General features: G+C 41.6%; 1 protein-coding gene across 1 annotated transcript in view; it reads right to left on the bottom strand.

The window, feature by feature from the left end:
* The window catches only part of Aatf (apoptosis antagonizing transcription factor), a 91,365-nt gene that overhangs the window by 15,297 nt on the left and 60,751 nt on the right, over nucleotides 1-15,317 (bottom strand). Inside the window, exons 10-12 of the mRNA XM_032912330.1 lie at nucleotides 14,687-14,754; nucleotides 12,248-12,328; nucleotides 9,783-9,854 (exon numbers count right to left, since the gene is read on the bottom strand). Of these exons, the coding sequence (XP_032768221.1) occupies nucleotides 9,783-9,854; nucleotides 12,248-12,328; nucleotides 14,687-14,754 (221 nt within the window). The remainder of the gene's footprint in view (nucleotides 1-9,782; nucleotides 9,855-12,247; nucleotides 12,329-14,686; nucleotides 14,755-15,317) is intronic.

Here is a 15,317-nt window from a genome sequence, read left to right as displayed (position 1 = left end):
TGCACACACTGCAGTGTAGATGCACAAGGCCACCATACGCCTGTTTAATGTTTGTAAATGTTAAATTTTTATTTATTCATTCCATTTTATGGGTGTTTTGCCTACATGTATGTATGTATGTAAACTATATGAATGCTCACACTACATGCCTGGTACCTGTGGAGTTCAGAAGAGGGCACTGGATTTCCTGGAAATAGAGTTACAAATGGCTGCAACCAGAATGCAGGCGCTGGGAGCTGAACCTGGGTGTGTCCTGTACAAGAGCAACGGGTGTTCTTAACTGCTGAGGCCATCTCTCCAGGCCCTGGTGTCACATTTTAAATTACAATGAGGGATACCAGCAAACTTTCTCTCTCAGTTAACAGACTGTCCTGGAGATCTCTGCATGATAGTACAACTATTTCGGTTTTTCCCTACCTTCTACATATCAGGCAGCATCAATATGGAAATCTGAAACCTGCACTTCGTTCTGTTGTCACAGTGCTGGGAACTGACCTTCAAGGATACAGGGAAAGGCTGTACCATTCCGATGCAAGTCAGCCCCTGAAAGCTGAAAATTTTTGAGTCCTAACACACTGCTCAAACACACTGTGGGCCATGTGGCACCTTTTTGATTTTACATTTTCTCATTCTGGAGGAAACTAACAAAGTCTATGCAAATATTGCCAAACCTGGAAAACTCCTGAATCTTCTGGTTCTGAACATTTTGAATAATGGAGACTCAACTTGTTTATTTTATCAAGTCAGAAATGGCATTACAGTACTGTGTTTAGTAGGCTCTTTTCCACTGATGTCATATTACACAACTCTGCTTGCTTCCCAATGGTTGCTACTAATCTCATCAACACAGTGTTATCTAACCAGTCCCCTATGGTTGGGGACTAGAGCTATTTGGACTATTCATTTTTCAAAATTATAAACAATATTGCAATAAAGATCCTAGAACAAAAGCTCCTTACACACACACACACACACACACACACACACACACACACACACACACACAAACCAATGACTCTCCAAAAGGATTCGCTAGTCACACATTCAAGACAACACATGAGAGTTCACCCCTCACACCGCCATCACTACAGGTTACTAGCAAAAGGGAAAAAAACTGATCTTAATTTGCATTTCTTGAAATTTTTACTCTATAGGATTCAAGTCCTAATGCTGAAACATGTTCCCCATGATTCCTGGGATCTGAGGAAGTTGTAGATATGCTATTCACAGCAGAGCACCATCAGACTTGGTCTAGTTTGTCGGTTGCTAATGGACCTGGTTTCTGATGTCTTTCTCAGAGGAACATATGTGTTCCTCTGAATATATTATTATATTAATAATTCTCCTTAGGGTTTCTTGTCCCTTTATCATGCTTATAAAGTTCTTCTCTAACTCAAAATCAGAAATGAAACAAAAAAATTGTTTAAATCCCGGTATCCTCACGTATGTGGCAAAAATGACTTATCTGTAAGTTAGCAAAACCTGAGCTGTTCACTTGAGGGAGGCAGCGCAGGAGTCAGTGACATTCAAACAACCATGGACATCTCCCATCATGGCATAAAAATGACACAAAGCCGAATGCTACCAAATGAAGGTCACACACACAGTGGCCCCTCAGTACATATGGCAGAATGGCTCCAGGACCCCACCCCTTCCTCTAAGATACCGGAATCTACCACTTCAATGACACTGTCTCCCTACTCATCCATGGGGAGTGCAGCAGTGCCAACATCTGCAGAGGCTTCAGTCCTGTTTATAAAACAGTACAGCATTTGCATAAACTTCTGGCAGCCACTAGGTTAGCATCTCGACTCACCATTGATTCAGTGTGAGCTATGTAATTACCACATACTATAATGTTTAGAGCCAATACCTCAGAAAAGCATGTTAAATACATACATAACTGTCCTCCCTTCCATCCCTTTTTAGGGTTCTGGGACCATACCTACAGTCTCAGGCATGCTGGGTAAGTGCTGTACATCTCTAAGCTACATCTCCAAACCCCTGCACAATTTTTCTTTCCTTAAATATTTACTTATATGGGTACACATGTGTGTATGTGTGAGCACAAACTCATGTCTGTGAGTGCAGGCACACGTATGCCACAGCACCCATGTGGAGGTGAGAGGGCAACCCTCAGTGTCAGCCAGTGCCTTCCACCTTGCTTTATTTTAATTTTTCATACTTATTTATTGTATGCATATGTGGGTATGTTTGGGTGGGGATGGGGGGTCAGAGGATGACTTTTGGAACTCAATTCTCTCCTACTATGTGGGCTCCAGGGATCAAACTCAGATCACCAGTGTTGGGCAAGAAGCTTTACCCACTGAACCATCTTGCCAGCCCTGTCCACCTTGGATTAGACGGGCTGTCTTGCTCACTGCTGTGTACTTGAGGCTAGCGGGCCCATTGAGCTTGTAGGGACTCTCTGCCTCCACCTCACATCCCACGGTAAGTGAACTGGATTACACGTGCACATTACTGCACCAGACTTTTCTTGGGTCCTGGGGATTCCAACTGAGGTCCTCATGCCTCTGTACGATCTCCCCAGGACCCTCTTCCTAAACTTTTTAATGGAAGGTTGGCTGAATCTATATACAAAGCCTATGGTTACAGAAGACTGGCTATCTTGCATTACTTTCACTTGACTTTTCCCACTGAAGAGAAACAAAGTAAGAAGGTACATACACCTGCAACCCAGCACTCAGGAGGCTGATGTAGGAAGATTGTGAGTTCAAGGGCAGCCTGGGAAACAGCGAGACACTGTCTTGAAAGAACAAAACAAAACTCACAAAAAAGGTCATGCTACTCTCTCTCCTCACTTAAGATGAAGTACCAATACTTTACTTCCAGCCCTGGAAGTTTTGATGCTACAAGCAGAAAGAGCTGATACCCAGTTATAGTATTCAAAGTTCATCTGGCCCATTCAGAGGACCAAGCCTGAGCAGAAAGACAGATGAACCCTCACCTTAGAAGACACAAATGTAAAAGAATGTCCTATGAGAAAACACATTCTCAGTTTCAGGCATAGTGGTGTACATCTTTGATAAAAGCAGAAGCAGGCAGATCTGAGTTCAAGGCCAGCTTGGTCTACATAGCAAGTTCCAGGACAGCCTTTCCAGGTCAGGTTGGGCTACATTCAGAGTCTGTCTCAAAAATGACAAAACAACAACAAAACACAAACTCTCAGTTCTTGAGCTGTAAGACTATTGTCAAGTTCCTTATCTGAAGCTAATCCACTGGAGAAGGATGTTGGTTACTGTGGGACAGTGAATGGCAATCCAGTTCTTGGTTAAGGAGGCTTGAACCCTGAAAATCCTGAAGGCACGGTTAAAAAAACTTCTAGAACAAAAAGAAGCAAATACACCCAAGAGGAGTAGATGGCAGAATCAAACTCAGGGCTGAGATCAACCAAGTAGAAACAAGAAGGAACATAGAAAGAACAACAGAACCAGGAGCTGGTTCTCTGAGAAAATCAACAAGATAGATAAACTCTTAGCCAGACTAACCAGAGGGCACACAGAGAGTATCCAAATTAACAATATCAGAAATGAAAAGGGAGACATAACACAGAAACTGAGGAAATTCAAAAACATCATCATATCGTCCTACAAAAGCCTATACTCAACAAAACTGAAAAATCTGGATGAAATGGACAATTTTCTAGACAGATACCAGGTACCAAGTTAAATCAAGATCAGATAAACCATCTAAACAGTCCCATAACTCCTAAAGAAATAGAAGCAGTCACTAACAATCTTCCAACCAAAAAAATGCCCAAGATCAGATGGGTTTAGTGCAGAATTCTATCAGACCTTCATAGAAGACCTCATACCAATACTGTCCTAACTATTCCACAAAATAGAAACAGAAGGAACACTGCCCAATTCATTCTATGAAGCCACGAATGTGCTTATACCTAAACCACACAAAGACCTAACAAAGAAAGAAAACTTCAGACCAATTTCCCTTATGAATATCAATGCAAAAATACTTAATAAAGTGCTTGTAAGCACATCAAAATGATGAACCATCATGATCAAGTAGGCTTCATCCCAGAGATGGTTCAATATACAGAAATCCATCAATATAATCCACTATATAAACAAACTCAAATTAAAAAAAAACACACGATCATCTCATTAGATGTTGAGAAAGCATTTGACAAAATTCAACACCCCTTCATGTTAAAAGTCTTGGAAGGATCAGGAATTCAAGGCCCATACCTAAACATAGTAAAAGTAATATACAGCAAACCAGTAGCCAACATCAAACTAAATGGAGAAAAACTTGAAGCAATCACACTAAAATCAGGGACTGGACCAGGCTGCCCACTCTTTCCCTACCTATTCAATATAGTACTCAAAGTCCTAGCCAAAGCAATCAGACAACAAAAGGAGGTCAAAGGAATACAAACTGGAAAGGAAGAAATCAAATTATCACTATTTGCAGATGATATGATAGTATATTTGAGTGACCCCAAAAATTCCACCAGAGAATTCCTAAACCTGATAAACAACTTCAGCAAAGTGGCTGGGTATAAAATTAACTCAAACAAATCAGTAGCCTTCCTCTACTCAAAGAATAAACAGGCTGAGAAAGAAATTAGGGAGATGACGCCCTTCACAATACACACAAATAATATAAAATACCTCGATGTGACTCTAACCAAGCAAGTAAAAGATCTGTATGATAAGAACTTCAAGTCTCTGTAGAAAGAAATTGAAGAAGATCTCAGAAGATGGAAAGATCTCCCTCCCATGCTCATGGATTGGCAGGATTAATATAGTAAAAATGACCATTTTGCCAAAAGCAATCTACAGAATCAATGCAATTCCCATCAAAATTCCAACTCAATTCTTCATAGAGTTAGAAAGAGCAATTTGCAAATTCATTTGGAATAATAAAAAATCCAGGATAGCTAAAACTATCCTCAACAATAAAAGGACTTCCGGGGTAATCACTATCCCTGACCTCAAGCAGTATTACAGAGCAATAATAATAAAAACTGTATGGTATTGGTACAGAGACACACAGGTAGATCAATGGAATAGAATTGAAGACCCAGAAATGAACCCAAACACCTATGGTCACTTGATCTTTGACAAAGGAGCTAAAACCATCCAGTGGAAAAAAGATAGCATTTTCAGCAAATGGTGCTGGTTCAACTGGAAGTTAGCATGTAGAAGAAGGCAGATCAATCCATTCTTATCACCCTGTACAAAGCTCAAGTCCAAATGGACCAAGGACCTGCACATCAAACCAGATATACTCAAACTAATAGAAGAAAAAGTGGGGAAGAGCCTTGAACACATAGGCACTGCAGAAAATTTCCTGAACAGAATATCAGTGGATTATGCTCTAAGATCAAGAACTGACAAATGGGACTTCATAAAATTGCAAAGCTTCTGTAAGGCAAAGGACACTGTCATTAGGATAAAACAGCAACCAACAGATTGGGAAAAGATCTTTACCAATCCTACATCCGATAGAGGGATAATATCCATTATATACACCAGTCAGAATGGCTAAGATAAAAGGCTCAGGTGACAACAGATGCATTCGAGGATGTGGAGAAACTCTTCTCCATTGTTGATGGGATTGCAAGCAGGTACAACCACTCTGGAAATCAGTCTGGAGGTTCCTCAGAAAATTGGACTTAGTACACTACCTGTGGACCCAGCTATACCACTCCTGGGCATATACCCAAAAGATGCTCCAACATACAATAAGGACACATGCTCCACTATGTTCATAGCAGCCTTATTTATAATAGCCAGAGGCTGGAAAGAACCCAGATGTCCCTCAACAGAGGAATAGCTACAGGAAATGTAGTACGTTTACACAATGGAGTACTGCTCAGCTATTAAAAACAATGTCTTCATGAAATTCATAGGCAAATGGATGGACTGCAGGAGCTGAAGGGGTTTGTAACCCCATAAGAACAATAATACCAACCAACCAGAGCTCCCAGGGACTAAACCACCATCCAAAGAGTACACATGGACAGACCCAGGGCTCCAAGTGCATATGTAGCAGAGGATGGCCTTGTTGGGCACCAATGGGAGGAGAAGCCCTTGGTCCTGCCAAGGCTGGACCTCCCCAGTGCAGGGGAATATCAGGGCTGGGAGGCGGGAAGGGTGTGTGAATGGGTGGGGGAACACCCTCATAGAAGAAGGGGGAGGGGGATAGGATAGGGGGTTTATGGATAGGAAACCAGAAAAGGGATAACATTTGAAATGTAAAGAAAATAAAAAAGACCCAATAAAAAAATAAAAGAAATTCAGATTCATCCTCCATCATATAGCAAGTTTGAGGCCAGTGTGTGGTGCAGAAAAGGAAGAAAGAAATGGAGGATGAGAAGGAAAGAAGGAAGAAAGGAAGGGAGGAAGGAAGGGGAGGAGGGATGCAGAAAGGGAGAAAAGAGAGCTTCTTCAACTAAGAAGTGCAAACCTGGTTTCTAAGTGGTTCTACAGTAATGTATTCAAAAGATTCCATAACTATTCATTTACTGCCTGAGCTGAAAATATACCCTCAAGCTGGTACAGTGGCACATCCAGGTAATCCCAGCAGTCAAGAGGCAGAGGCAGGGTAACTGTAGTTCAAGGCTAGCCTAAGCTACTCCGGAAGCTTTATTTCAAAAATAAATAAATAACACCTAACTTTCTTATTAATGCATTTCCCCACATTATTCAGGAAGGACAACAAAGGTGCACTTAATTTGCTTTTTAACTTTGAGGCATGTAACTTTGTCTCATGTAACTCAGGCGGCCTTCACCTCACTATGCAGTTGAGGATCTGTCGTTTTACCTTTTAAGCACCCCTCCTCTGTGTGCGTATGTGTGAGTGGACGTATGAACACATGCACCTGGAGGCGTGCAGAAGCGCTGGAGCTGGAGCTAGAGCTACAGGTGGATGGGAGCCACCCGGTGTGGGTGCTGGGCACTGCACTTGGTTCTCTGCAAGGGCAGTTAGTGTATGCTCCTAACTGCGGAGCCACCTCTTCAACTTCTCTCTCCCTCTCTCTCCTTTTTAAATTTACTTCATTTTTATGTGTGCATGTGCACTCACTAACACATACACGTGTGTCCATGGAAGCCAAAAGACACTGAATCCCCAAAAGTGGGATTTAGTCAGTTGGCGAGACGCAACCTTGGTGTAGGAACCAAACAGGTTCCTTGCGAGAACAACTACTCCTAACCACTGAGCCATCTCTAGCCCCTCAGCATGAATGCTCTTAAAGAGTTTTTATTTTATGTGGACAAGTGTTTTGTCTGGGCTTATAGAGGACACAAGAGGGTGTCAGATCCTCTGGAAATGGAGTAATGGACAATTATAAGCCAGTATGTACCTACGAGAATCTAACTGCAGTCCTTTAAGCCACTGAGCCATCATCCCTCTACTCCCCAAGTTCTATTTTAAAATACTTTAAAAGTGATATGCGTACGTGTGTGCCTTGTGTGCATGAGTGCAAATTCCTGCAGAGGCTGGAAAAGTGGGATTCCCCCTTGAGCTGGAACTGCAGGCATCTGACATGGTTGCTGGGAACTGAGCTCAGACCTTCAGGAGAAGCACACCTCCCAATGACTAAGCCATCTCGGTACTGGTCCCTATGCATTCCTGAATTCTTGATCCTCCCAGCACTACTCTCAAATGCTGGGATTATAGGTGTGCACAATGCTCAGTTACTTTGGAACTTTCAAATGACCAGATCCAAAAGCCAATGAAAAGGCAGTCATACCTAGCAGCCATTAACAAAGCACTTGAGAAAAATGTGGTTACAAAACAGATCCATGTGTATGTAGGACTATTGACAAGCAGTTTGTGTCCACACAAACCAAAGGAAAGACACCCAACAGTGTGTTGCCTTTACCCATAGATCTACTATTTTCAAGCAAGAGACAAAGTGATTGGATGAGGTCTGGAAGCAAGTCAAAAGGCTACATGTGACTTAAGAGACACCTGGCAAAGCCAACACCAGCCTACAGTCAACAAGTGACTTCACTTGGCAAATGATACACTAAGAAGATTACCACAGCATTATTTGTGATAAAATAATGTGTCTTCTAGTCAGTGAATGGCTAAATAATATAAAATATTATAGTCATTTCAATTTTAAAATTTGTTTTAATGACAGAAAAATGTTCATAGGATAAAAAATATTTATAGTAGAATGTAACTTTAATTCTAGAAGAAAAGCAAGAACAAGCTGAAACAAACACACAAACAAACCCAAGACCAACAAACCCTGAATGGGAATATTTTGAGTGTACATACGTGTACCCACATATTCCCTGTGCTACATGTCCCTTGATATAAGAACAGTCAGAAATAACAAACACTATTTTACACCCAAATCTAAACATCACTAATAGGAAGGACTCTTCAAGAAGGAACTTCAGAGCAAGCACAAGGACAGTAGAGGATAAACTTTGGCCCAACCGACACGGTAGAGACCAGCCTGTTCCAGACCAAGCAGGGATACGTAGTGAGACCCTATTTAAAAATGAACCAGCAAAGTATCATGTGCAAAGAATATGGATATAAGGAATGCTGGGGTCATACCAAAATGATACAACCAGGCTTAAAGGGATTTCCACCAATCTGTACAATTTTAGTATCAAAATAAATGATTCATCGAGTAAGATAGGAAAACAGGAATTCATGTTGCTATAAACAAATCACTCCATGGCAAACGAATACAAGGAAGGGGATCTCTTCATTAGAATAGAATAAAAATGAATAATAGAGAAGAAATATTCTTCCTCCTCTTCCTCCACCTTCTTCAGCTCACTACACAACCCTAGATGGTCTAGAACTTGCTATGGAGTCCAGGGTAGCCTTGAACTCACAGAGATCCTCTTGCCTCTGCCTTCCAAATGCTGGGAGTGAAGATGTGTATCTCCATACACAGTAAAAGAAATTATTGATGATGATGATGATGATGATGATGGTAGTGGTAGTGGTGGTGGTGGTGGTGGTGGTGATGGTTTCGTGAGACATGACTTCTCTGTATATCCTGGATGGCCTGAAACGCAGAGATCCACCTGCCTCCACCTCCAGAATGCTGGGATTAAAGCTATGTGCATGCCTAGCAAATTATTCTTTAAAGAACAAGCTGTGTGTAATGGCAAATACCTCTAGTCCCTTCACTTAGGAGAATAAGGCAGGACGACTGTCCTCAGTTTCAAGTCAGTCCAGACTACCCAAGGAGTTTCAGTTCACCCTGAGCTAAGAGTCTCAAGAAACCAAAACAAATTAAAAACTAAAACAGTGATAAAATAAAGCCTGGCATTCCGGCACATCTCTTTAATTCCTAGCTCTTGGGAGACAGAGAAAGGCAGAGCTCTATGAATTCTATGCTAGCCTGGGCTACACAGTGAGACCCTGCCCTAAAATAAATAAATAAACAGTGAGCATCCACACATCCCCTCTACACATTCTATCATTTCAGCTTTATGAACACCCAACAGCAGCTTCGACAGTCACAACCAAAGCGACACCTCCCTGCACTGAGGGCTGCAGAGAGCACATATGCCCACAGCACACACAGCACATTGCCTCTGCCATGGAGAAGAGCTGATGACCTAGGCAGGTGGATTAATGCTGAGAAAAACAAACACCAGAGACAGTGTTGAGATGTGTGGAAATTTGGATTGGACTTCATGGTAACCATGGCAGTAAACACGTGATAGAACCTTGCTGTGATGCCAACGAGTGGCTGTAACTGTGGCTATCAGGCTCTCCCAAGGCCACTTGAGACATACAAGAAATCTGCTCACCTGGCCTCATCATTCATTGCAGTGTGGTCAATAGGCGCCATGAAACTCAGGAGCTTGCTAAGCACATGGAACCTAGACAAACAAGAAAACAAGCAGCAGTATGAGTAACCATTAACTCAGCAAGAGAGACATCTGACCAGCTAAATCCCATGGCTGACCACCATGAACTTTGGTTCCAGAGCGGAGTGGAGAAAGGTCACAGGCACTTGCAACTCTATTCTCTTTTCCTGGCATTTTCTGACTAACAAGGACCTACAAGGCCCTACAGCTGGCACTTAGGTTGCAACTATTTGGAAGGCTAAAATAACACCACGCTTGACCACAAAGGGTGTGTAGTCCAAGCTGGCCTCAAGCTTTGATCCTCTGGCTTTAGCTTCCGAAGTACTGAGCTTATGGGTTATAGTATCATTGCTGGCCTCTCTCAATTCTTTGGAAGAATATACTTATTTCCAAGAGAAATTCCATTAGGTAAGAATAAGAGAATGCTTACTGTGTACCAGATATCTACACAGCATTTGAACCTGTGTCTCCCAACAGTTCCTTCTGAAGAGACCCTAGTAAGTTATCTAGTCTTATACACGGCCTCAGAGAGCAACCTGAGCCTAACAGTAATGAATGAAGCTGCCATTTACACATACTGTGAGTAACATCCTTTAATCCCTGTGAGAAGAAGGGACGACAGGTTCAGAAAAGGAAATGGAACTGGACAAGGGAAGGAACACTAGGGTGGCCAACTGACCCAGCCTTGGAAACATGACAGGACAGTAACAGCAGTGGCAGCCAACACTGCGGCAGTGCGTGGCGGGGACCAGCACTTCTGAGAGCTCCACAGACCATCTTCACTGACTCTTACCACAGACTGGTTCTGAGTCATTATCATCCCCATTTACAAATGAGGAAACCAGCAAAAAGAGTTCAAGTCTGGGGCTGGAGACATGGGGGTTAAGACTGTTCATCCAGAGGTTGTGAGTTCAATCCCCAGCAACCACATGGTGGCTCACAACTATCTGTCATGGGATCTGATGCCCTTTTCTGGTGTCTGAAGACAGCTACAGTGTACTCACATACATAAAATAAATAAATAAATCTTTTTTAAAAAAAGTTCAAGGTCTCCCCTAAAGTAAGCATTAATCCCCATCAGAGCTGGAATCCAAACTCAGGCAGTGTGCCTAGAGTCACCCTCTTAATTTCAACAGTAACAATGTCCAGAGAAGCACCAGAGCTGTACATCTCAACCTTGAAGTGGAAAAAGCCTAACAGTTCAGGCTGAATTGTAAGAGAAGTAGCAGCTCCTGTGCGCTTGCTTCTGCAAAGCTGAGCCAGCATTTCCTGCTAAGTTTTAACAAACCCCAAAGAAGGCCAAGCAACTATGAAGTCTGCTTGTGTGAAGTTGGTTCTCTCCCTTGTCTCAACGGGGTTTTGCTAGTTCCCCAGGCTAGCTTCCAAATTACAATACTCCTGACTGTACCTGCTACTGCTAAAGTTACAGGCATGCATCAACTAAAGACATTTAAAAGTATTCCATATTTGTCTAAAGGAAATACAATAGAAGAGAGGCAATTTAACTTTTTAATGATGCAGGACACACACACACAATTTATATATAGTCATATATCTAATACAACAAGGTAAACATGTTTTTGGCTGAACTATCAACTATGGCAGACCCTTTGACACTGAGGTTTTATCAGATAACACTGCCTTACTCTGGCCCCAGGATGTAAATCTAAAAGTCTAGCAATGTCAGTTGCTATTCTCTTGCTCTGTCTTTTGTCTGTGTGTTTCTTTGTAGAATACTTTTATTATTAATTATGTATACACATGTAGCTCTCTGTGTGTGCCTAGCTCCAGGGGATATGAGTTGTGAGCTGCCTGATATGGATGCTGGGAATCAAACTCATGTCCTGTGCAAGAGCAGTCAGTATCTGCTGCTTCTCCAGACTCATTATTAGTTCATAGCGGAGCGTTTTCATAGCATCAAAAATGCTTCTATTTCCCCACAAAAATTATATTCCTCATCATTTAAATACACTATTAATATTTTTTAAAGTCCTCCACTTTTGTCTTTTTAAAGCTAAAATAATCATTCTGATTTTGTTTTCTAATTATTTCTTTAAGGGAAACACTAACAGTATTTTATACATCCACTGACAACAATAGAATAAACATTCAATAAACTGCACTTTCCCTTTTAGAGTAAGAAAACAAGGTCATAAAAATATTTGCACATCATTTTGTTACTTTTATCATCTATAAAAACAGAATCATGAGCAGTGGATGTGGCAGCAGATACCAGAATATTGTCACCCCCTCCTGCGGAGAGGCTCAGACAGGTTTTTTTTAGTTCAAGGTCAGCCTGTCTCAAAGACCAAAATCAAAACTAGATTCATCAGGAGAAAAATGGAACAAAGAAAACAAAGAAGAAACAACACGGCCTCTTGTTCTTTTGCTTCCCACAAACTTACCGAAGTTTCCTTCCTTTGCTGGCTTTTCTATCTACCTTCTTGCGGATTTTGCTTCGTAGTTTTTGGATTGCAAGCCACTGCCTGGGAAAATCACAAGCCATGTTATGCATCACTACCCACAGAAACAATTATGAATATTGACAAATTGGAATTTTTCTCTCTAACAACCCTGCAGAAAGAAATCATCAACCTACATCAAATTCCTCAAATAGTCTTGGGCCAAAGTGACTGATCAATCGGAGAGGATTTGTGCGATGGTAAAAGACAAACGGCAGCTGGGAAATTCTACAGCAAATCTGGTTTAACACTGTTCCTCGTACAGAGCTGCAGTGACAAGCACTCAGTCTGCCACTGAGAGTAAGCTGCTGGCTCCCTGCTCCAGCTTATACACATGGTCTCTTGCTACTGCAAGTGTTAGCTGGTCTGAAAGCATCAACTGATTCTCATTTATGTCCTCACCACCCCCTCTTGGCTTTTGACAGAGTCTCTCTATGTAGCCCTGGCTGTCCTTGAACCCGCCTCTACCTCTCAAGTGCTAAGGTTGAAGACATGCACCACTATGCCTGGCTCAGTTTTCTAACCTCGGTGCTTTTGCTTCTCTTAATTAAAAAGTTTACACTTATTTATCTGTGTGTGCCCTCACTTGTGCACGCCTGACCATATTACAGCACGTGTATGAAGGTCAACTCATGAGGGTCTCCTTCCACTATGTGAATTCTAGGAACCAAACACAGGTCGTCTGCAAGTGCAGCAACTCAGATCATTAGCCTTGGTGACAAGTGCCTTTACCTACAGTCCCTTACCGGCTCTCCTTTCTAACTGCTTCTAAAGATTTATTTTATTTAATGTGTATTAGTTTTTCGCTTGCGTGCATTTATGTAAACTAACTGTGTGACCCTTGCCTATGGAGGTCAGAGAGGGCATCAGATCCCCTGGAACTGCAGTTACAGATGGATGTGAGCCACTGTGTGGGTGCTGGGAGCCAAAGCTTCAAGTGCCAGTAACCACTAAGCCATCTAACCTGCCCCACCCCTCTAACAATAATTATCCACTAGGTTTACAGTTGTTTAATTTGTATTCTCTATATAGTAATATATACATCCTATCTGTAATATTTCCATATGTGTTAATAAAAGATAAAGACTCTCCTTCCCCTCCCTCAATATTATCTCTTTATTTTTTTAGACAGTTCTCACTATGTAACCTTGGCTATCCTAGAATTCCCTGTGTAGCTAGGCTGGCCTTGAACTCACAAAGATCCATCTGCCTCTTCCTCCCAGGTAATAGGATTAAAGGTGTGTGCCACCACCTGGCCTCAATGTGATTTTAATACCATTATCACACCTTTAAAAAAAGGCAAGAAAACTGACACAATAAATAATATTTATTCTCAATTATTTATCAGTCTCCAAACACCTTAGATTATCTTTTTTTCATAATGGCTTAGTGGGTCAGGGTCCATATAGGATTCTTATGTTTGTGGTCATCTTAAGAGTCCTTCAGAAACTTAATTTTTCATGTAAGAGTTGAAAACAAACTAGAAGAATCCCCTCAAACTGTTCCTGTGAACAAATGGAAAGGGAACTGCAGTAGCAGCTCGTCATCTTACCTGACTTGCACAAGGAAAACCCAGCATGGGGCGGGGGGTGGGGGAGTCTAGGGAAATCCAATTACTGTAATCTTAATATAATCTTAATTACTATAATCTATTTTATTGTAAAGACAGATAAATGTATAATATAATCATCACTTAAATACAATTTGCTCTATCACATTAACTATACAGTGAACATGCCTACAACATTCCAAAGGCATGGGAAATATCAACAGTGCCCTACCCTAAAATTCAACTCAAAATTACTTCATCAAAGCTAATTTTTCATTGCCTACTCAAAATGCTGCTCTGCCCAGAATCTCATTCTGACGTCTACAGCTTTTGTTCGTTTCTTATGTTTTTTCAAATTATGGCTCGTGGTTATTTAAATGCACACCTCTCATTAGGTAGCACTCTAAATGCCCTTCTTATTTTGAAAGCACAGGAGAAGCACACAAACAAGAGCCTTCCTTCACTATTTTGCATTCTACACTGACCTCTGGGTAATGCTGTCATGTTCTATTTCCAGTTGAGCTGGAGCTCCTCTGGGGGGGTGGAGGTCTACACTAGGGCAGATTAAGAAAGCAGATTCATCTGAGCCAGGAACCTGTTGTACATAGCACAACAAGGAACCTGTTCTGATAGCTGAGAGCACAGGTTTAGGCAGAAGCCTTTATACACTGGCTAGCAGATTGCTATGGATATAAAAACAACCCAAACAAAGGGTAAAGATCAGAAGACTGATAATTATGGGACCAGCCATTGCCTTGGATGCAAAATTAAAGGATTCAATGGGAGAAACTACACAAGCAGTTTGAATGAACAGAAAACCATATCTAAGTTACCTTCCCATGGCCACCTGATCATTTGGATCCAAAGAGCTGGTCTTCCGCTCTATGAGTTCTCGAAGGAGCTAAGGAAAAAGGAAAGCAACTGAGTTATTATCATTTCCAGTGGCAACTGGCTTAAAAGGGTATAGAAAGAATTCTGAATGGCATAGTGACCACTTGAAAATTACAATCAGTAAGAATATCCATTAGTCCTTTTAGATTTATATAGTTTTCAATTTGGATGACTTATGGTGCTGGAGTTTCTTTCAAATGCATCAGCATGTGTAACACTCTCTTCACTGTTTTATGACCACTTTTCCTTGTCTGATCAACAATGGATAATCTTTAAAAGGTCAGGTAGGAAGGGCTGTGAACAGAAAGGGAAATGTATCAGCTTCCAACCAATGAGATAATGGTGCAAAGTTAACTTCAGAACTATAACCCCAGCAATCAGAAGGTCTTCCCTGAGTGAGAGCCCTGACTGCCAACAATGAAGAGAGCAGGCTTCATCTCTTACCTTCTATAGCTGTGCTCTGCCGTGCTGGTGCTAACAACTGACTTCACTAGACACGACACAAACACGTGAGCACAGCCAACAACATTCTGAGGAACCAAAAGGAGGTCATTTGTGCTCTCCTTGTCTAAT

The sequence above is a fragment of the Rattus rattus genome, chromosome 9, assembly GCF_011064425.1.
Source record: "Rattus rattus isolate New Zealand chromosome 9, Rrattus_CSIRO_v1, whole genome shotgun sequence".
NCBI lineage: Eukaryota > Metazoa > Chordata > Mammalia > Rodentia > Muridae > Rattus > Rattus rattus.
This window is presented reverse-complemented; position numbering and strand designations above follow the sequence as displayed.